Raw genomic sequence first — 23,335 nt, 5'->3', positions numbered from 1 at the left:
AGGAAATTGCTTGAAAGAGAAAAGTAAAAAATTACACAAGTAAACACATTAGTTTCTTTGTTTCTTTTTAATTAAGCAAGACGTTGTAAATGTTGCGTTTATTTTAGCAGATATAACATCCTATATATTCAGGATGGTAACGCATCTGTGATACCACAGAGTGTACTTACCAGTAGATGATGATACGATATCCTTGGTACTTCTCAAGTTCTTTCAGTATATATATATCATATATATAAAATTCTCGTGTCACAGTTTTCGTTCCCATACTCCTCCGAAACGGCTTGACTGATTCTCATGAAATTTTGTGAGCGTATTGAGTAGGTCTGAGAATCGGCCAACATTTATTTTTCATCCCACTAAATGTTAGGGGTAGTCCACCCCTAATTTTTATTTTTATTTTAAGGCAAAACAACGTTTGTCAGGACAGCTAGTATATATAATAAAAACATCAACAGTTTACCAAGGTCCAACACAAATCACCCAAATAGTAATTTCAATAGACGGGTTTTTAGAATATTTCCTTATGAATAAATTGAGCAATAAAATTTGGAAGTTTCAGTACTTAAAGTCACTTGTATATAAGTTACTTTTAATTGTATTTTACTTTATTCTAACTATTAAATTAAATTAATTAGGTCGTTTTTTCTCTTTTTTATTGTTTATATTTTATTGTAAAATAATTAATTTAATAAAAAAAAATATTTTAAAGGTAGTGTATAAAATTTCGAATATATTTGACCTTCGAAAAAAAAAACAATTGATTTATTTTTTCAATGGCACAAATTTTTAAATCCCACACAAATACTGTGCATAGAGTCGTAAAAATAATAGTGATTATATGTGTAAAAATAAAAAACCGAAAAAAAATGTTTTTGTTTTAAAAAATAACTAAGCATACTTTGAGCCTAATTATAATCCTTATTAGTACTTAATAAGACAGTAATTGGACTGGCACTAAATAAAATTATTTGTTTGTTGTTTAAAGATTTCAAATACAAACCAATACATAAATGTTTATACAATGTCCATAACGCAGCTTCAGCATGGACCACGGTCGCAAGCCCTTCAAAATTAACCGGTTCCCGTATTTGCTATCTCGTTTACACTCGCACATGATTTCGTTACCCATCCCTGTCTGCCCTTCGGACATTTTTTCATCTCACTCTCACCAGTGCTTTAACTACCACTTTCCCTTTTCAAAGGACGAAGACATCAAGGTTTTCCGTCTCTATCATGACTATGTTGATATCGTATATGTGTCTTTGTCAGCAGTAGTCAGGATTTGGCCTTGAGACTGAGATGCAGACTATGGTCAGAGTTATTTTTACTTTTTACCGGGAATGATGACTAAACGCGAAGGAAATTGTATGTATTAGGATGTTGAGGCAACTCGGACGAATTTATTCAGAACTGTTGCTAAGTAGCTTAAAATCTATATACATAATATATATTTATTATTATTAGGAATCGAATCCACGACTATCGGAAGCAAGGCTTAGTAAAACACTACTACAGAAATTGTCATTTATGCAATACATGACGTTATATATGTTTACATTTTACAATATTGATGGTTCGGTGATCTAGTGGTTTAAGCACTCCGAGTTACATCCGATGGTCGCGGGTTCGATTCCTTACACGGTACAAACATTTGTATCCATGATTACGATCGATTGTATTATTCTAGGTCTTTTCCATGTAAATTATGTAGACATTTATGATAACATTTAAGTATATCCACAGTTGTCTAGTACCCATAACGCAGGCTCTACTTTGCTTGGGACCTTAAGGCCTAGCGCCTTGTTATGTATGTGAATGATTATTAATATTAGTAATATACATGTTAACTATATTAAGAACTGATATTATCATTATTTATTCATTTATTTATTATTTCATATTCATCTATACATATAAATAAAATTGGAATGTCTGTTTGTAATATTGAAATAACCGTTTTTTATTACATGCACATGCATATAAATATGGTACATACACCAAAATAACATTTTTTATAATTTTTGTCCGTCTGTCTGTTTGTTCCGGCTGAACTCTGAAATGGCTAGACCGATTTTGATAGGACTTTTTTTGGCATGTAACTGATGTAATAAAGAGTAACTTAGACAATTTTTATTTTAGAAAAATAAAGTTAAACTCCACGCGGACGAAGTCGCGGGAACAGCTAGTATACCATAAACACAAGGACACTGTTTAAAGAGTATAGCAATTTCGTAAATGACTCATTCTATATTTTACAATAGCCAAAAGCGTCCGTACGTCTGTCAGTTTGTTAGGACTAAATTAAATTAAAAATTCTGAAACTAATTCAGCTGTAGTTTCTGCTTAGTTCCAACAGTATGTCTGGTAAAAATCTTTTACAGTGTAATGAGAAACCGCGATCAATAATTCTTTAAGCCTTTTTTAAAATAAGATAATATTCAGTTTTTACAGTAATATAGCTTTTACATCAACATATCACATAGGCTATAATTCAAAAAGATATTATGTGAGTTGGTTAAGTAAGTGTGATACAGAGGAAGTTGCGCGGGTCAACCAATAAATAATAAATAACTAGCGGTCCACCCCGGCTTCACACGGGTACCTAAAAAGTAGTTCAAAAATGATATTGGTACGAATAATGTAGGCCACATAATAGAAAATAATTTATTCAAATAGACTTGATTTAAGCACTTTTGAATAGTCATAACAATTTTTTTTATCTACCGCCTACATATGTCTAGTTTATACGATCGTTACAGTTGCATATTTAAAAAAAAAAATTAAGTAAAGTATCACCGAACAGCTTGGTTCTCTTTGAGAAATGATCATATTAAACAACACTATTCTATAGTAACATATAACTTTTATACGATGTACAAATTGGTAATACTTGTAGATAAAATGTATATATAATTTTTGGCAGGTAGCTGATGTAATAAGGAGTAACTCAGGCTACTTTTATTTTGAAAAATAAAGTTAAATACCACGCGGACGAAGTCGCAGGACAGCTAGTTTAAAATAAATACTCGTCCATATCTATTCTTAATATTATAAAGACAGAATAAGAAGGTAGTCTTGTACTTTATTCTGTGATCATAAAGAAACGAATTTTGTTCTTTCACCTGTGGTTTGGTTGGCGTTTTGGTAATAGAATGAATGAGAATAATGAATGATTTAATATACGACGAGGTATGTAATATTAATGTTAAACAGAATAAAAATAACAAATAATAATTACATATAACAACTTCCCAAATCAATAATTAATAAGGGAATAAATTTAACGTTTTGACAATATACTTTTCAGTAAAAGTATTTGTGTTATATGGCTGCTGTGAACGTAATGAGGTTGGTAGTCTATAGACCTTCAACATGAAGATAAATTAAAAGCACTGCATTGATTTAAAAAGATAGAAAAGTGTTGCTAGCAACAAATAATCATTTTATGTTTATATCTATGGTAATACCATGGAATAAGTGCTAGAGGGTGGCACCATTGTATTCCTTTTTAACTAACTGGTTCCCACAATATTGTCTAACAGACGCTATACGTTGCTATTGTTATTGTATAATTTAAATATAATTAGTTTGGTCCAGTAAAGGTGTTTTTATCACATCAGTAACATACAGTCCACGCTCTCAACAAAAAGTAAGAAAAACATTTATTGACAACATTGATTGATATGATACATAAATATACATTTACACATTTATATTTATGTATATTATATCAATAATCATACACACAAATAAACATACATACATATATATTTAACGACCTCGGTGGTCTAGCGGTTTAACACACCGCTTTACGTCCGATGGTCGCGGGTTCGATTCCTCGTACGGCACAAACATTTGTATTCATGAGTATGATTGTTTATATCGGTCTGGGTGTTTTCTATGTATAAGATGTATGTATTTACGAAAAAAATGTTCTATGTATGTATCTTGTATAAGGTATCTAGTACACACACATAACACTCTCATACCCGTAACACAAGCTTTAGCTAGCTTAACTTGGGTTTAGATGAATTGTCCTGACATTAAAAAAATATGTATGTAGGTATATGATACGTTTTTTTTTTTCGGACTACTCTAATGCTGTTGGCCGTAGCTGGCCTTTACAGCTTCACCGGACGTTATGGGGCGAGTGCAGATGGCACTCCAAACCCGCGGAAGGCTGAGTTTCACAATCGTACCACCCGCCAGAAACTATAATACCATCCTGATCATCTGGATGAATGACGGTCCTCCACATTGCGCTTTTCTAGAAACTTTTTACCACGCACTACCACATTGTGGAATCACCTTCCATCAATGGTATTTCCGAAACGATGCGATATTGAAACCGTCAAAAAAAGAGCTTATTCCTTTTTAAAAGGCCAACGTACTTGCAATTCTGGTGTTGCGGGTGCTCATGGGCGGCGGTAATCACTTACCATCAGGTGAGCCGTATGCTCGTGTATCCCCTGTGTAATAAAAAAAAAAGATGTAATATTTACAATAGATATACACACAAGAAAGCTATTCGGTCTCTAATGACAGGCTTGTTATTCATCTTGATCCATCGTAACTAGGCAACAACGGTGTAGCTGCACGATGATAGTAAATTAGCCACAAGCTGTTCAATTGAAGAGATTCGAAGACATGTACAATTAGGAAAAATCACGGGATCTTTCCACGTTTTATTTATTTTAATATTTCGGTAGTGTTTCGTGTCAGATAAAATAATATTACATTAAATTTCAAAAAGTATATTCGAACATTATGGATGTGAAATTACAGGATATTGACTACACAGTTTAGTCCTTCAGAATAGCAATGCATAATCGTACCAGGGAAGTGACATGATGGCGGAATATCGGTTCATGTTTTTTATAGCATAGGGGACAAATGTGCTTGTGGCTCATCTGAGGGTAAGTGATTACAGCCGCCCATGAGCACCTGTAACACGGGGGGAATTGCAAGCGCGTTGCCTGCCTTTTAAGAAGGAGTAAGCCCTTTTCTTGAAGGCAAGGTTTCAATATCTTGTCATTCCAGAATATCAATGCTGGAAGATGATTTAACAATGTAATTGTGCGTGGCAAAAAATTTCTAGAAAAACACACTGTGATGGACTACCATTCATCCAGAATATATAGACATCGGTGAATAGTTTCAATCAGGTGTGCAGTCTTATTTTGCCATGTTGAGTTCATAAAAAATGTGACATTTTCCAATATGTTTTATTAATATATAGCATGCCGTTGTAATTATCTTGTTATACTACGATTTCTAATCGTCTAATAAAATATTGTACCTTCAATATAATGAATGTTGGGACTCTACAGGCACAATGGAAAAGACAGAAAACACCAACAAACATGGGAAGTATGACAAAACAAATGTTTTTTTTATACCCATATTAATCTAAATTAGTAGCACAAAATGTTCTAAGAATATCAATAAAATTGGTTTCAATTGCATGATACCCCTTCAAAAATTGATATTTCTCTTACTGTCCAGTTTTAAAAGCCGAACGTAAAAAAATAATGTCAAGGAAAGTGTACATGTAGTTTTCTTTTGCAAACTAGTCAGGTTCAATACCCTAACATAATTACATCAGCTGGATCCACAAGAACATAACATACAAAACGAAAACCGAAAAAACCCAACGACCTTGCGGCGAAAAATCAAAAAAATCGCCCGTACTGCTCCTGACCTACATACGGCCGCTCATGCAGATAAAAACCGTACAAAATAATAAGACTAAATAATAATAAAAAAAGGAACGAAACACACGAAAATAAAAATAATAATCACAAGATTACGGTTACGGTGGCGTTGCGGGAGCGTTTTTCATTCACGCTCCGGTAGAATAGTTTTCTTTTTAAACCGGCGACGGTACGTGCCGCGAACTCTTCTCTTGTTCCTTTTCTTTTATTTTCCATCTTTCTTTTTTAATCATTTCTCGAATATGGAGCGTCGTTTTTATCGTTTTCCCAGTTGTTCGGGCGGTCCCATTCATGCGGCGGGTCGGTTTGAGTTTTTGTTGCTTTGAAACAATTACACCGAGGTGAGTACGTTAGGTTCGTATGTTTATGTTTTTTAGATTGTGCGTATGCGGCGAACATCTGTCCGATGATCATATCTTCTATATTTGCTTGTGTTATAATGTTTTTTTTATACTACGACCTTCTATATTTGCTTATGTTATAATTGCATGCTTGCATTTTTTTTATATTACGATGTTGGCAAACAAGCATACGGCCCATTAATGATGCAATATTATAATAATAGTCGAAAGTTTTAATTCTATCCGTTGCTGATGGCATACTATACTAATTTTGTATATTTTTATTTGTTTTATAATGAAATTCTTAAAAAATAAATAATTAAAAAATTAAATAAGCTCAGGTTATTGGTTAGAATTGACTTGACTTGATTGATTGAATAGTCTCGACACCTCGTTGTTTATATTATAAAATGTTCAATCCGTTTAAAGTCAGTTCCAATAAAGAAATAGAAGCAAGCACATGTATTTTAATTCTTTGCAAAATAAATAGTGCAGAATCAAGCAATCGAAAACGGACGCTATTGTAAAGAACAGCTATACTTCGGGTTTTTTTAATAAGAGATAACCTATGTCCGTTCTCCTGATACAGTATATCTTCATGTCAAATATCATTTAGATCTGCTCCGCAGTTTTGTTATGAAAATTAACAATCAGACCGACAAACCTACATACATATGTAGTAATATTATGAATATATAATAATAATAATAGTCCAGAAGATAAATATGATGAATGAAGATTTGTGAAGATTAAAATCTTCCTAAACTGAGACTTCAATTATATAGCTACAAGTTATTGTACAAATAGATATATCAGATTGGGTGTAAGACATTGTTCATAATGGTAACACCGAGTCCTGTAATATTTTTTCTTTTCAAGCTAGAATAGCAATGCGTAGCTTATTAATCACCTTTCAGAAACTATATAATAAAAAATCTATGTACAGGTTAAATAGACTTACAATTTTTACGGGAAAGTAGTTATATATCCCTCTAGTTTTTTTTGTGTTCGCAAAGAATATGCCTTAAAGCTGAGCTCCACCCAGCTTTGCCACTATGCATTTCAGTACCTATACTCTTGTGTATGTAAAAATTGTTTATTTTATTTATATATATATATATATATGCATGTTTTTTGTGTATATATTATATATTTATTATTTAATCCGTTTTTTGCCTCTATTGTACAGAACTAAAAATCAATTAATAAATATGTTTTTCTTTCAATTCTGTCTAGCTTCATAACTCGAATACTACACTATAATATAGTAGATCTATTCACTGATGTGTTCACCAGGATATCAGATATAACAGTTGACAATACCTCTGACTACCCCATGTAAAATGACAGTCGTGAATTTATATTACTACTAATCTTTATCTGGCAGAGCTCTAGTAGCCACCAAAGTGCGACAGCTAGTTAGAAAGTGTCAAATCTAGAGTCCCGTCTAGGCAACGGCACAATTGTGGTTTTTTTGTTCCGACCATCTCTCCCAGTGTCGTTTTTTTTCTTTCGCCGCGACTCCAATTTAACACTTGTCGTGTTCGCGTGGCGCCTTGCTCCAGTGCGGATGCTGAGTAATGGACGTTTGATGTACAATATAGTTGATTACAATGGTGGCTGGCTCATCCGTCATACTCGTGAACGCGTGCTGTTTCTAGGGACTGGTCTGTTCGAGTAACGAATACTGATTAGACTATTTGCTTTTGCCAAAGTTGCAACAGCATAAGCTGGTCGTCAATATTCTCCAAAATTTGAATTTAAAAATAAATATACGTAATATTATTGTAAACATGTACAACCATATTTGAAAACAATACGAGCTGAGTTTCTTGTCAGTTCTTCTCATCTCGAAATCATTCTAGACCTACAGTAAAGGCGAATATTAGTGAGCATGGCCATATGGATAATAATAATAATAATCTCTAATAATAGTAAGACAGAAATGTGGGGGGCGATGTCCACCGAAATCATTCCAATCGTTACGTCAGTGAACGGTCTTATCCCAACCAGTCTGGAACAACATCTCAGACGGTTGGGTTTCCGAGGCGGCTCACTCCCGGGAAAGATGCCGAAAGCTGTGCTCTTAGATTCTGTCCGCATTGTACGCCGGTTTCTCTCCCTGGGGCCCTGAACACCGGCTGACTGTGCTTCTGCCGGGGGTAAGTTGCCATCTCCTCTCCTTAAGAGGGGAGATGAGAATTTGTTTTAAGTAAAAATAATAATCTCAGGACAATTCGCACAGCGCCATCTAGACCCAAATTAAGCTAGCTAAAGCTTGTGTTATGGACGTAAAGCGGTATGCTAGACCGCTAGACCACCGAGGTCGGCAAATTATAATAATTTATTTGTAATTTTTTTTTTTTATACTACGATGTTGATAAACAAACATATAGCTCATTTGACGATAAACGGTTACCGTAGCCTATGGCCCTAAGTATACCGTAGCGCTGAATAACCAGGGGTGTCACGTGCGCGTTGCTGACAGATGGTACACAGAAATTGTTAAATAGTTATTGTATTTTCCCATATATTTAGGCCCATCCTATAATCCTCGCTGATGCCCCGCCAGCGTATACTGTTAGCACCTTCATGAAGGAAGGCTACTGGCCGAAGGGGATGCTGTTACCGTGGCAGATTGCCATATTGAGTATGGTGACTGGTGACCATAGAAACAATATTATTATTTTATTTATATGTTAGTTACCTAATTGGAAAACATTAGAATAACACATAGGCTATAAATTTCACAGTTAGAAATTTATATTTTTAGTCGAAACGGGCCAATTCGCATCGTCGTCACTGTGGAGCGGTCAAATCGATTTTTTTGCGTCAAAGAATTCCAGTAACAAAAATCACCGTGTAATGGCAATCTGATTTGTAGCGCCGTTAGCGAAGCGATCGCGGTCTCGCACCCATTGTCCAAGGTTCGAGTCTTGGTGGACGCAAAAAGATATCGGGCGCAATACGTGCGTAATTATGTAGTACAGAAATAGATGCTGCTGTATATGCGATTTGGGGAAATTGATTTTTTTTATTTTTGGTTACATTGTCAATATTGGTGCTAACTCTAAGTATAGGTAATATACTATAGGAAAATACGACGACTATAACAGATTTTTATCTATACAAATAAATAAAAATGAATTGTCTGTTTGTAATTTCAAATTCACAGTTTTTTACTATATTCATATGATATACGGTACTTAAATAAATTGTCTGTCTGTCTGTTTGTCGCTGCTAATCTTTGAAAAGGCTGGACCAATCTTGACAGGTCTTTCACTTAGAGAGTTAATCTTATAAGGAGTCATTAAGATTACTTTTATTTTAGTTTATTTTAAATGAAGAAAAAATATGTTTCAAGCGAACAAAGTCGCAAGTTACTACTAGTTTTTACTACAAAAATGAGTAAAACTGTGAAATGTTGTTTTTTTTTTACAAAATGGTATGGTAAGTTGGTGGCTTATCTGATGTAAAACCGTTGCCTATATACGCGGACAGCCTATGTACGGACATCACATTGTCATATGACACCCGTGATGACACTCTTGCGTTGGCATTCCAGGGGACTGAGTGGGTACATATACTTTACCAATATCTAGCCCCTGAACCTTATTTTATAAGCTGTTTTAATTTGTGAGATATACCAGTGAAATAATATTGTTACGAGCTACCTGCCTTACTTCTCTGGAATGGGAATGTATGAGTGTGAAACCTAGTTTATGATACTCGAGAGATGTTCCTGTTTATACGTGACAGTTTCCTCTTTCCAACAAATGGAGCATCATTTTATTTGACATTTTAGTTACTAGAAAAGTCGTATGTCCTTACTAGAGTTTTATGTAGTTATAATTTGGTAATTGCGACTAAATATGACGAGGAACTAAGAGTGAAATTTTAGTACTACTACTGTAGATGTTACATGATTTTTATTTATCACACATGAGTAGCACACCCTAAAAATAATTGCACTGTTTACTAGATAATATAAACATATTAAACACTTACCAAAATTTATAAATAAAAATTAATATTACAAATTACTACAAATATATATTTATTACAATATATATAATTATTACAAATATATAGATAGAATTAATGATATTTCGAACAGTCAATAAATTAAAAAGAAATCTTATAAAACCATGAAATTTTTATTCACAATTGCCTACAAGCGATTTTTCAATACTTAAAAGTTCGTAACCTGTAACGCCATCTGTTGGTGAATAACAACACTACCACTACCATTAAGGACTCTGATACAACCGTGAATGAAACGGAAGAACTTTCTCCAAGTGAGATTGTGGAAGTCTGAAAACAAAGTTTGAACTTTTCATGGCAAATTGATCATGAAACCGCAGTTTGCGTGAAGGTTTCACAAATTATTCTCACATTTCCTTTGCTTTGAGATAATTTGCTGAGTTGATGTTTATTACTGTAGCGAACTCCTTGATGTATCTTACTAATATTATAAACGCGAAAGTATGTGAGTGTGGATAAATGTTTGTCACTCTTTCTCGCAAAAACTACTGAATTAATTTTGATGAAACTTAACAGCAATATCGCCTATATTGCTGTTAAGTTTCAATCATCAACAAACATCCATCCAACCATAATTCATTCATACTCACAAATTCGCGTGTATAATTTTAGTAAGACATATTTAAAACGAAGACAATTTGAATATATCAATTAAATTAAATTAGAGAAAAAAAATAGCATTAAAACGACAATAATGTAAAAAGTTGTACCAGTTAAATTTCTTGCCAATTTTTCCAAACTGAAGTAGTTAAACAACCTGAACTTTAAGGATAGTGATACAAAATTATGACGTACACAAGTGGCGAAAAGGTTAGGGTTAAATAATTTTGCTTTAAGATTTTTAGACTGATAGTTGAACAAACTAGTGCTAAAATAACGATACGATAAAATATCGCTTCGATTCACGTCGTCTGATCGTCTACAAACCTCTTTACAGTAAGCTCCTTTCTCAATCACTGTAACAGGTAATAAAAATCAATTACCCACGTGAGACCTATAATTTGTGGCTACTTACTATAACGATTACTTGTATGTATGTACGTCTATCCATTTGTACAAATGTGCTTATCGCGTGTGAACGCTTCTATTGAATGAGAACATGAAAGAATCTGGTAGGTACATATTTATGGACCAAAATCCAGCTCATGTTTAGTTTTTTACTATGTCATCCTCTCGGAAACCGATGTATTTCTAATTGAAATACTCAACTTACACCTTTTTTTTATTTATATAGATATCTATAATGCACACAGTACAAAAAGTTTTGGCGGACTTAACACTGTGCAGTATTTTATACCAGTCAACCATAGGTAGTGCTGAGAATAATTGTTGGCGGTGCAAAAGCAAAAATATTCATAAAAAAATGAAGGCATATAATAAAATACTGTTACATTTAAAATGCACACCTTTATGCATCCGTAAATTAATCAATTTCAGTAATTGTAACTACTTACTTAAATACTTAACGTTCACTTTTGGCTTCTGATTGTCACAGGTTCGATTTCTCACACAATGCAAACATTTGTATTTATGAGTATGAAGCTTGTGGGGATTGGTCTGTTCGGGTTACGGCCACTGACTATACTAATTCTTTTTGCATTAGCATAAGCTGGTGGTCACTCAATTCTACCTAATTCTAATTTTAAAAATGAATCTAACTTTTGTTAACAAGTACAAGTTCATTTGAAAATAATAAGAGCTGAGTTTCTTGTTAATTCTTCTTGGCTAGAAAGCACTCCGAACTGCGATCTACATGAATAAAATATTTTGAATTTGGTATTTGTATTTATGATCAATATCGGTGTATTCTATGTATAATATATTATGTCAGTATTTACAAAAAAAAAACATGTAGTTATTTAAGTATTTATATCAGGTGTCTAGTCGTCCTGTTTCGCTTGAGACTGAATGTCGCTGTGTCGTGAATGGTAATTGTCCAGGGTTATTATTATATCAAAAATTATTCTCTTTCGCTGTCTCATGTGTGGTAGCACCACTGAAAATCAGCTCTGAGCTATAGTTTGCTATTAATAATGATAAGAATAATAATCTCAAGACAATTCACACAGCGCCATCTAGACCCAAGTTAAGCTAGCTAAAGCTTGTGTTATAGGTACTAGACAACTGATACAAATACATAGATATATTTTTTTTCGTAAATATATACATATTATACATAGAAAACACCCAGACCGACACAAACAATCATACTCATGAATACAAATGTTTGTGCCGTGCGAGGAATCGAACCCGCGACCATCGGACGTAAAGCGGTGTGCTAAACTACTAGACCACCGAGGTCGTCAATGGTATAGCCGTGGGAGTCACTGTTTACTTTATCAGAGTAGGTTATAAAATGATAAAAATATATAAGTATTATATTATTAAATGTACACAGTAATGCTAAAAAAATAATAAGTATGAACAAAGTACCGGTTTGCTTGCTTCTTTTGTCTAAACTTCACAATTTAACAACGACGATTTTGTGTTTACCCGCCAACTATAGTGCATAAATAATTTAGCATTTTGGATTCTCTTCAAGCTATTTAACAAATAATTCTCTTTGATAACACACTACTATTTAGAGAATATTTTTAGCCATTCACATTATTTTCAAGTTAATTTGAAGTGATAAAGCTAAGAAAGTTTTATCACAATTTCCTTTAGAACCTTTACATAGTACAAAATGAAGTTCATTGAAAGATCCTTTAAACTGCGCAACGGATTTTAATGCAGTTTTTAGTAATAGATAGAGTCATTCAAGAGGAAGGTTTATATGTACGAACCTTCCGTACGAAGTAGAGCGGGTAGCTAATAAAAAAATAGATGGTAATACATTTTTTTATAAATAAATTATCGGAAATGTTAATAATGTATATATTTAGTAATATATATTAATTGGCAGACAAGTGAAGTGATATATGCCCTTGCGTTAACTATACTGTTTCTTAGAACGTCTGTAGGTCGAATACTTGACGTTATTTCTAGAACCCATAAAAAGTTAAAGGTCAAATCGACCCTAAATATCATCAGACATTCGTAGGTATACTGAAAGGAATGCATTTCGAGACTTATGTAGAAACACAGGCCTTGTAACACAGTGGTTCAGTGTTTCGGATAGAACCGATCACTTTTTTTATGACCAAGGAATTGAAACTATAATTCCGTAAATAAACTGACACGGCCGACTAACAATGCAGATAAAATTTATAAGATACCAATAATAATATAATATAAACACTATTCATTTAAAATAAGAATAAGTCACTGTTTCGGATAGAACCGATCACTTTTTTATGACCAAGTAATTGAAAGTACAACTCCATAAATAAACTGACATGGCTGACTAACAATACAGATAAAATTTATAAGATACCAATAATAATATAATATAAACCCTCTTCATTTAAAAGACTAATCAAATTTAGTAAATATCTCTACCTACCCCGTAGGAGATACAGTGTGAAATATATTGATAAAACTGATTGATAAAATTCATCGAAATCTACATTACATCAAGAATAATATTACACAGCCCTCGTACTTATACTCGGAATAATTAAAAATAAACATCCCATGTCCTCCATCTTAAATATTTGCTTCTAAATTTCATGACGATTGATTCAGCATTTACACAATTCGCAAGTATATGACAGTCGCTGTACATTTTCAACTACCCGACTAGTTCCAATAAGGGACCTCTAAAATTCCAATAATACACTGGCTTATCGGCCATCGACAATTACTGCACGGCAATATGCTTTCTAAAAACTCAATTTCCGCATCGGAGCAGTAGGTGTCGGCTATCTTCTGTTAAAAATTTAATTCTTTATCAATGGTGCCACCGAATGAACCGTTATCTAATTTCGGAGCAAATGGACGCCGTATACCGTGACGAATGCTTGTCTTTGGTCCGATATTTTTTATCTGTGTACGCGTACACCGTCTGTGGGTAGGCATAAAGAGCGCGAAATGGTTGACAGATCGTTGAATTGTAGGGTGATTTGTGTGCTTGAGTATCAACAGTTAGGAGCTTTATCCTATTTTTTAATAAAACCCCGCTGAAAAACAGTGTTTATAGTTATTATAAGATTGAAGCTGATTCTTTTATTAGTAATAGATTTTGTCAAATGTTGGCCAGAATCAAATGTTTACATGTTTACAAGTATTTCTTTACTTAATTGAGGTTCTGGAGTTTCATTCCTAACAATTTTGATTTGATAAAGGCCATTTTGCGTTTATATTTGAACTAGCTTTTGCCCGCGGCTCCACTCGCGTTAATTTATCCCCTTAGAGGTGGAATTTATCAAAATCCTTTCTTAGAGGATGCCTATGTCATAGTAGCTTTATGCATGCATAGTCTCAGCCCGATCGGTTTAAAACTGACAAAGCTTCATAATAACTTTCATCCCCTTGGGGGTAGAATTAATCAAAATCCTTTCTTAGCGGATGCCTACGTCGTAACATCTACCTGCATGCCAAATTTCAGCCCGATCCGTCTAGTGGTTTGGGCTGTGCGTTGGTAGATCACTATGTCAGCACCTTTGAGTTATATATATTTAGATTTTTGTCAGCTGTCAGACTACAACTAATAATAATAATTAGCTTGGACAAATCACACAGCACCATGCAGCCCTAATATAAGCAAAGCTTGTGTTGTGGGTACTAGAAAACTGATAGAAATATTTCATTTTTTAAATACATACATAATATACACGGAATACACCCGACCAATTCAAACCATTATACTCATGAATAAAAATGTTTGCAATGTGCGAAAGCGAACCAGCGACTATTGGAAGTAAGGCTGCGCAGCGTGCCAAACAGCTACACCACCGAGGTCGTCAAACTTGGAAAAATGTGTGAAAACTTCTTTTACCTGTATTAGAAATGATTAAAATAACAAATAGGTCCATGTTAACCAGTGTATTATATAAAAACCCTGGTTTGAATATGACGTAATTATATAGCGATAAATGGCTTGTAGATTCCTTTATACGAGCTGTATCTCGCCGCACTGCTCGCGTTAATTTTGGATTAACAAATATTTACCCCCTCCGATCGGTTCCCCGTCCAATTCAAACGGGGATCGAAATTACGACGGCCTGAGCCGAGGTTTGAACCCCTAGTGGTGCCCTCAGACTAGAGTCGTATCCGTCAGGCAGGAATTGGCCTTCAGCCGCTCCATAAGTCCTTCCGCGGGTTTGGAGTGCCATCTGCATTCGCCTCCTAACGTCCGGTGAAGCTGTAAAGGCCAGCTGCGGCCACCAGCATTAGAGTAGTCCGAAAAAAAAAATATTTTCATGATTTTGTAGTAGTCGTACGAATACTCATGATATACTATACTTATTTTAATAGTGCTCCTAAGCAGTATAAAGTCGAAATGTTTACTTCATATTGAATTTTAAATGTTTTAGAGTTCAATATGAAGTTCTCCTTATCTATTGAATTATCAAAAATCTTTTCTTATACCTCGTATATGTCTTAAACACAACAGCACTAAAAAACACATTTCTATTATAAATCGAAGAGTTTGGACTGGCTGACGAAAAGTCTGTGAATCAGGCCTTGTTTTTTCTATATGTATCTTTGTCCGGGGATAAAACATGCTACCTTCAGTCAAACAATTGCAATGTTAAATCAAATCAAAAATTATTTATTCGTAATATAGCCGTTATGAACGACAAGTTTTTTGTATTAATAATGTTTGCCTAACGTCCAGGTCAGTATGCAGATTCAATTGAGAAGAACTGGCAAGAAACTAAACTAAATTTCCTTTTTTTTTAAATCAGTTTATATTAATAAAATGATATCAACTCCAGTATAATTTTACACATTACCATCTAGACCCAAGCTTAGAAGCGCTTGTTATGGATGCTACACTACTGATAGAAATACTGAAATACATTTTTTTGTTATTATTTTTACGGTAAGGCAGCATGAAACCGCAAATTTACACATATCGGTATTAATAAACAATATTTTTTTAATCAATTATGTATATCTATATAAAGTAGAATCAAATTAAGGCTCAGATAAATCATTGTTTGTATTTTGTACAATTTAAATCAGACCTAGTTTTCTAGCCACAGTTAAATGTTTCGGTGCAGGCTGGAGTGCGGCAGTTGCCATGGCAACCACGTCGTTGTTTTGCCGATCGTGCTTTGTCTATTCATTTATTTTGTTTTTATTTTACTTTTTTCACACGGAAATATAGGCACATGGCGCAAGCAGACAATGCTTTTATAGGCTTTATGTTAGCCTTTGCTACGGAAATGGAAAAATATACCAAAGTAAATCGTGTAAAGTATTCTAATTCCAAACGAAATGGTACTAAGTAATCATAAAACTAGACAACTTTAATACCACACGCGACAAATAGAATTGAATTAAAATGGTAGAGTCAGGTACTCTACCATTTCATTCATACAAAAAAATCGTTCTCGGCTCGACTGATGGTAGTTGCTACCAGGAAGAATATTAGGTACATTTGTTATTTAATTCACAAAAAAATGTGCGTAACTTATTTGAGAAACAATACCGTTAAAATATTTAAAATAAAAGGAGCTCCATTCGGTTAATGCCGCGGACCCAAGATTGTGGTAGCGTAAATAAATAGATCCATGGAAAATTAACTGGACCGGTTAATTACGGCACATACGCCAAGACTAGTTGTTATCCGAAACTACGTCTGCAAAAACTTCCACTATTTCATCCCCTTATATTTCTTTTAAGTGATAGATGGCTCATCATCTTCTGATATAAATTAAACTCATAGCTTAGGTTTCCAAAATCCCATTTTTATAGATGATGCAAAATTCTCAACAGCGATTTTGCTATTACGAAGGACAGGCGCAGACTTTAAAGTTAGATAAAAATTATGTTATTCAACAATTATTACTTTTCATAGCTAAATAAGAACACTGACTTGAGGGGTATATTCATAAAAGTATTCACACATAGCCCTTCGAGAATATTGTCTTTGAAGTAGCAAGTCAAATATATGTATATGTATGTAAAAATGCTGTACCTAATATGACATACAAAAGTAAATCTAATTAATAGAAACCTGACCAAGAAATTTAATCAATAAAGCAATTAGTTTTATACAATATTGTTTATTTTTTTTTAGGAAGATTAACGGTGTAATAAATGCTTTTCTATTTCTTTATATATACAATAAAAATTGGAAAAAACGAAACGTACATAAGTAACGAGTGGCAATCATTATTTATTTTTAAAAAATAGCCCTTTATTAATAACTCGGGAAATTTTGCAGATATTTTGTAACTTGGCAAGCATTATTAGAGAAGACTATTGAATGAGTATATGATTTGATTTGAAATATGATTTTACTTAAAAGCAAGTCCACCTATATAATTGTCTGTTACAATTAAACTAATGTCCAAATGTACACTACTAAGATTCCCTTCTTATTTTTTGCTTTATACATGTAGTATGTCATGACATTAAGAGGTATACATTTAGAATAGATCATTATATTCGCTTTAAGTACGTTACTTATTTTAAACAAATTTAAATTACAGTAAGAATTTTATCTAAATGAACACATGAAATATTAATATTTTTTTATATACTTCAGACTATACTGAATAATTTTGGAAATTCTTCACGCGTTTTTAAAGTAATTTATACAAAATTTGGCACATTTTTACTAAAGTATGAGCAGTAATTTAAATTTTAGAGCTGGTCACTCCAAAGACCGCTTCAATCTACCCAAACTGTCAAAACGAAGACAACCTAATACTTAATTACGTAGAACGAAACGTGTATTCCTTATTCGCGAACAGTGTTTCGCAATACATTTTAGTTTTTCTTTGAAAGTTTTGTATTTAACCATGTTATCGAGCCTAAGGTTTGGAGTTTTAGGCGCGGTACGTTAATATATTCCCTTTAAAGCAACCTGAAATGAAAGATTAATTAATTATTGAGTTATATAATGTCGATTTGACAGATAGTTCTTGCTTTTGTAACATGGTACAAAATGTTTAATTACAGTGGCGTACTTCGGCTAGGGCTCTGCAGACGTCCTCCACCCTGCAACATGATAGTTTATTCGTGCATAGAGATACACCAGAGGATAACCCTAATATCCCTTTTGAATTTACGCCGGCGAATCAGAAGGCAAGTTGTAGATTTCATTTGTTTTGATGCTATCTTCCAAATTTAGAATTATTTTTTAGAAGATAACAAATTGTAATATTAAAAATAATTATGCGCAAACAATTTTTGCTTTATTTGCAAACAATTCAGGTTGTCATATGCAAGTCAATTATAACAATTATTGTGAGAAATTGTGTAAATATTCCTTCTTTGACATTATACAGATTGTCAAATAGATTAAAATTTGGTTCAATTCTCTTAGAGGTGGTGTCAGCTATTACAAAATGCATTGTGATACTTTATGATGTACACTCAATAGAGTAAATAAATACTTCATACTGGAGGTGTATATGAATTAATTTGTTATTTTTACATAATATTAATTGAAAGCAAATTCATTCCCACACACTAGAGCCTAAGTTGTCTCGGACAGTGAGGTTTCAGAGGAGCTTCCTCATACAATCTAAGTGATTGTGGAATGAACTACCTGCTGAAATTTTCTCATGAGACTACAGCATGGTGATTTTCAAGAAGTGTATATTAGATTTCTTAAGGGTCGACAATATGTTTGTGACACCTCTGGTGTCTCAGGTATCCATAGGACTATGGTAACCATTTACCATCAGAGGAGCCCTATATTAATGTTGTATAACAATAAGTGTGTGTCATTGTTTTTTTTAGGTATGTACACACTATCACTTTTTATTAAATAAGTTAATTATATATAGGGTACTTAAATATAGTTAATTTGTATCAATAACAATATAAGTATTCATATTAACACATGATACTTAATGATAAACATAATCCATAATAGCTAGTTAGCCACCATTGTAATATAAAAAATAATTACAAATTTCCAGCGCATTGATGCCCTCCTAGCAATTTACCCAGAGGGTCACAAGAGAGGAGCAATGATACCCTTATTGGACCTGGCACAGCGTCAGAATGGAGGCTGGTTACCCATCTCGGCGATGCACAAAGTTGCTGAAGTCTTAAACCTACCACGCATGAGGGTGTATGAGGTTGCCACTTTTTACACAATGTTCATTAGGTAAGCTATGGCTCTTTTGTAATATGAACTTAAGGATTGTAATGAGTAATTCACAGTCCACATTTTTATTTTACTTGATGGTAATGGAGTTTGGTGTATGCTCGGAATAATACCCACAATAAGTAGTTGTGAAATTAATAAATTTAATATTTGTACATTTCACAACTACTTACTCATATTGTAGTTCCCTCTTCTTGATGCCTATCAAATTCCATCAATTTTGCTGTTCATGTATTCAAGCAATGAAGGCCTTCAGCTTCACCATTCTAAGTGCATCTGCAGATGTAGTAAATATACACAGATAGTTATATAGATAGCCTAGTGGTTTAGCACACATTTTACTTCCATTGATCATGGGTTTCACTCTTTGCATGGTGCAAACATTTGTATTTATGACTATGGTTGTGTGTATCCATCTAGGTATTTTCTATGTATGTATTAACAAAATCTAAGTATTTATATACTGATGCAACACACCTCCGTCTAGTAAGCAGAGCTTGTGTTATAGGTCCTAGACAACTGTGTCTTGTACCTGTAACACAACCTCTGCTAACTGTCGTGGGATTTGATGGAGTTCTGTTAATTGTCCAGGGTTATGAATATTTGATTATTATTTGTTCTAATGAGAATAATATTTAATATCAATTGCTAATTTTTTCTAGACGACCAATTGGAAAATATCACATGCAAGTGTGTACAACAACACCATGCTGGCTGCGAGGTTCTGATGCCATCCTAGAAGCGATCAAAGCAGCCACCAACTGTGATGTTGGTGGTAACAGTCCATGTGGAAAGTTCTCCATTTCAGAGGTATGAATTTTATTTATGATTGTTTGGAATGGATGATAATGGAGTGGTGCACCCGTCTGCGCTAACGTTATATGCTGACAGGGCACCAGTGGAGGATGATAAGATGCTAATTAGGTCAGGTCAGTAAGCCCATCCTGACAAATTCATATAGAATTTATCATGATGGTTTCCAGGTAGGTTCTTCCAGGAGGTCAACCTAACAGAGTAAATTGCTTGCAATGAGGACCAAAATGCAAGCAATTTACAATGTTAAGGGATTGTTAGGAAATCATGTCCACATGTTAAGTCCACATTATTAACAATCTCAGGGGATCCAGAGTCACTTGCTAAGTAAAACTTGTGTTATGGGTACTAGACATTGGTATATATTTTTTTTGTAAATAAATGCATAATATACATAGAAAAGACCCAGCCCAATACAAACAATCATACTCTTGAATCAAATGTTAGTACCATGCAAGGAGTCAAAATGTGACTTTAAATAGAGTCAACTTTAATAAATTGGGTGTAGTGGATTCTGCCAGCGTAAACCGTAAGCGCAGGCTGGATGCATCACTACATTCTATTCTATTTTATTCATCAGCATCCTTTAAAAAAAAATTAACAAGTGACTAGATGTTGTTGAGTAATTTTGTCCTGAGATATTCTTATTAATTTATTATAATATTTAGAATAAAGATTCAACTGTGAGGCCACAGCAGAATTGGTCCATCCTAACATTTTATAATACTTACATTGTTATTCTTATGCCACTTGACTCTACAAACATGTGTTATATGCAATAATACAATATTAACATTGTTGTATTTCAGGTAGAGTGCTTAGGAGCATGTGTGAATGCACCAATGGTCCAGGTTAATGATGATTACTATGTGAGTATGCGATACTTATAATGGATTCCATATATAAAAATTGCATAATTTATTTGAAAAGAATATGAGCTGATATTCTTGTCAGTTCTTCTCATATCGAAATTCCAAACTGACAGTAGATTGAACATATCATAAGAGTCTGTATGATATCAATAGACCTACGTGAAGAAAGATATTTTGAATCTGAATTGTATTCATAGTGAGGATTGTGTAGGAAGCTATTGCTCTTTTAAATAATAATCATAATTTTATTCCGCACAACTTTAAAATCGTAACATTTAGGCCTATTTTGTATATATCTTAAGATCTAACATATATAGAAAATTAATTGTATAATTCATATCTTAACAGGAGGACCTGACAGTAGACGATGCAAAGGAAATTGTCGAAAAACTAAAGAAAGATGAGAAACCTAAGGCTGGACCCAGGTATGTTCAGATAAGTAGGAACTCTTTTTATGTAATTAGAATGCTAAACAACGGTATGACGGTCCGCCAATACCCCTACAGCCAAGCTACATTGCGGCTAGAGGGATATTGGCGGCGTCGATGGTCTAACGGTTTACCACACCACCTTACTTGCGATGGTCGCGGGTTCGATTTTTTGCACGGTACAACAGGGCGTACGGTCCCTGTAATATCACTCCCTAAATTTCATTCTACAACAAAACACAGCTTACAAAATAATTTGCGAAGGTACCGCGTAGGACTTTCATGTACATTTTTAGAAAGTCTACCCCAATAACTGCTAAATTAAAAAGAAATTGTAATGTGTAGTTATGAACAGGATATTGAAAATACAAAAAAAGTGAAAAGCATTCGTGTTAAATATTAAGCATTCAATCCAGCTTGCTGTGGTTCATAATATTTTCATTCTTTATTTTTTTCTATTTTTTACTAGGCCTTTATATGAATCATATCTTTGTTTACTATACTTTTTAAATTACTTGGTTAAATACCCACAATGTTGCCAACATCGCTGGTTTTATTAAAACATCTTCGATTTTTATTCTAGTGACAATAGCAAGAGGGTTGCAATTTGTTATATATGTGTGGAAATAGTATAAATGTAATGCAAGTCAGAAGATATTATAAAAAAATTGCTATATTTTGTCAAATGTTTGTATTGATATTTCAATTAATTTCAGGAGCGGTCGTTTTGCGGCAGAACCACTTGGCGGGTTGACATCCCTCACTGAAGAACCTACAGGTCCCGGCTTCGGATTACAGGACGGCCTCAAGTCATAAGCGAAATCTTTGTTTTGTTAATTTTATTATAATAGGAAATATTTAAATAAATCATGTTAGATAATTATTTTTATTTCTTTTACAATCTACTGTCATTTATAATAATATATCTTTACTTGTGTTAGTTTTGAGCAGAAGCTGATAAATAATCAGTATAAATATTATGACTGAGTTGTCTGTATGTATCTCACAGCATCATAAATTAGGCACTATGTAAAACTAGAGAAGGAAAGCATTTTTGTGATGATCACTACTACATACACAAAATTTCAAGATTTTCTATCAGTATTTCGATCCATGAAAATGTAATATCTTAATAGAAATTTAAGAAGGTGACTGATAATTAAGGTGGCAATTAATACTAAAAAATAATTTAATTAAAAAACCTCATACAAATAACGAATTCATCATATCATATCATGATTTCGATCCATAAAAATGTAGGCTTCTAAAAGAATCGATAACCTGATAGAAAATCTTGAAATTTAGATATAAATGCTAAATATAATAAAACTACAAAACAAGAATAAAAGCCAATATATTTGTACTTTACAGCGATATGAATAGCAACTAGTTAGATTATACCAGATCAGTAGTTCTTGCCTGAGAGAGTGACAAACATCCATCTATACTCACAAACTCGCGTTTATATCCTTAGTAAGATTTATACAATATTTCCTTTATTTGTTTGGTTTAGTATAAAACTAAACCACTTACATAAGAGAAATTTAAAAATAACTTTTGTGTATTCTACACCTGGCCCGGCTTACTATGGCTACGTTACGTTACGTATAGGCTACGTTTTTTATTTAATTAATTATATATTGTATAAAGTCATGTTACAGGTTAAATGATAAGCCTATGGGGAAACATTGTAGTTATTATCACAATATTGATAAGACGTATGCAGTAGGTATTTCCGTGTAGTATTACGATAGGTACGCGTCAGTAAAACTGTAGAGCCAGTAGATAAATAAAATATATCGTGAAATGAATTTATCAATGGTCATAAACGGTTTAATATTAGGCAATTAATTAATAAATATAAAAGTGCATTGTTATATACATTTAATTAGTATCCAAATGACATATAGTTGAATTTAATAATATTTTAAAATAATCTTCA

The 23,335-nt window shown here is 33.3% G+C and overlaps 1 protein-coding gene across 1 annotated transcript; it reads left to right on the top strand.

Moving 5' to 3' along the window:
- Positions 1-17,845: 17,845 nt before the first annotated feature.
- LOC131851490 (NADH dehydrogenase [ubiquinone] flavoprotein 2, mitochondrial) lies at positions 17,846-22,276 on the top strand. The gene is made up of 7 exons (XM_059201996.1): positions 17,846-17,997; positions 18,122-18,247; positions 19,090-19,280; positions 19,943-20,090; positions 20,903-20,962; positions 21,314-21,390; positions 22,110-22,276. The coding sequence occupies exons 1-7, from the start codon at positions 17,962-17,964 to the stop codon at positions 22,207-22,209; spliced, it is 738 nt and encodes a 245-aa protein (XP_059057979.1). The 5' UTR covers positions 17,846-17,961; the 3' UTR covers positions 22,210-22,276.
- Positions 22,277-23,335: the final 1,059 nt, after the last annotated feature.

This window comes from Achroia grisella, unplaced genomic scaffold (assembly GCF_030625045.1).
Source record: "Achroia grisella isolate CSIRO2021 unplaced genomic scaffold, CSIRO_AGI_Agris_v1 utg784, whole genome shotgun sequence".
Classification (NCBI taxonomy): Eukaryota; Metazoa; Arthropoda; class Insecta; order Lepidoptera; family Pyralidae; genus Achroia; species Achroia grisella.
The sequence above is the reverse complement of the archived record's forward strand: the minus strand, read 5'-3'. Positions and strand labels throughout refer to the sequence as shown.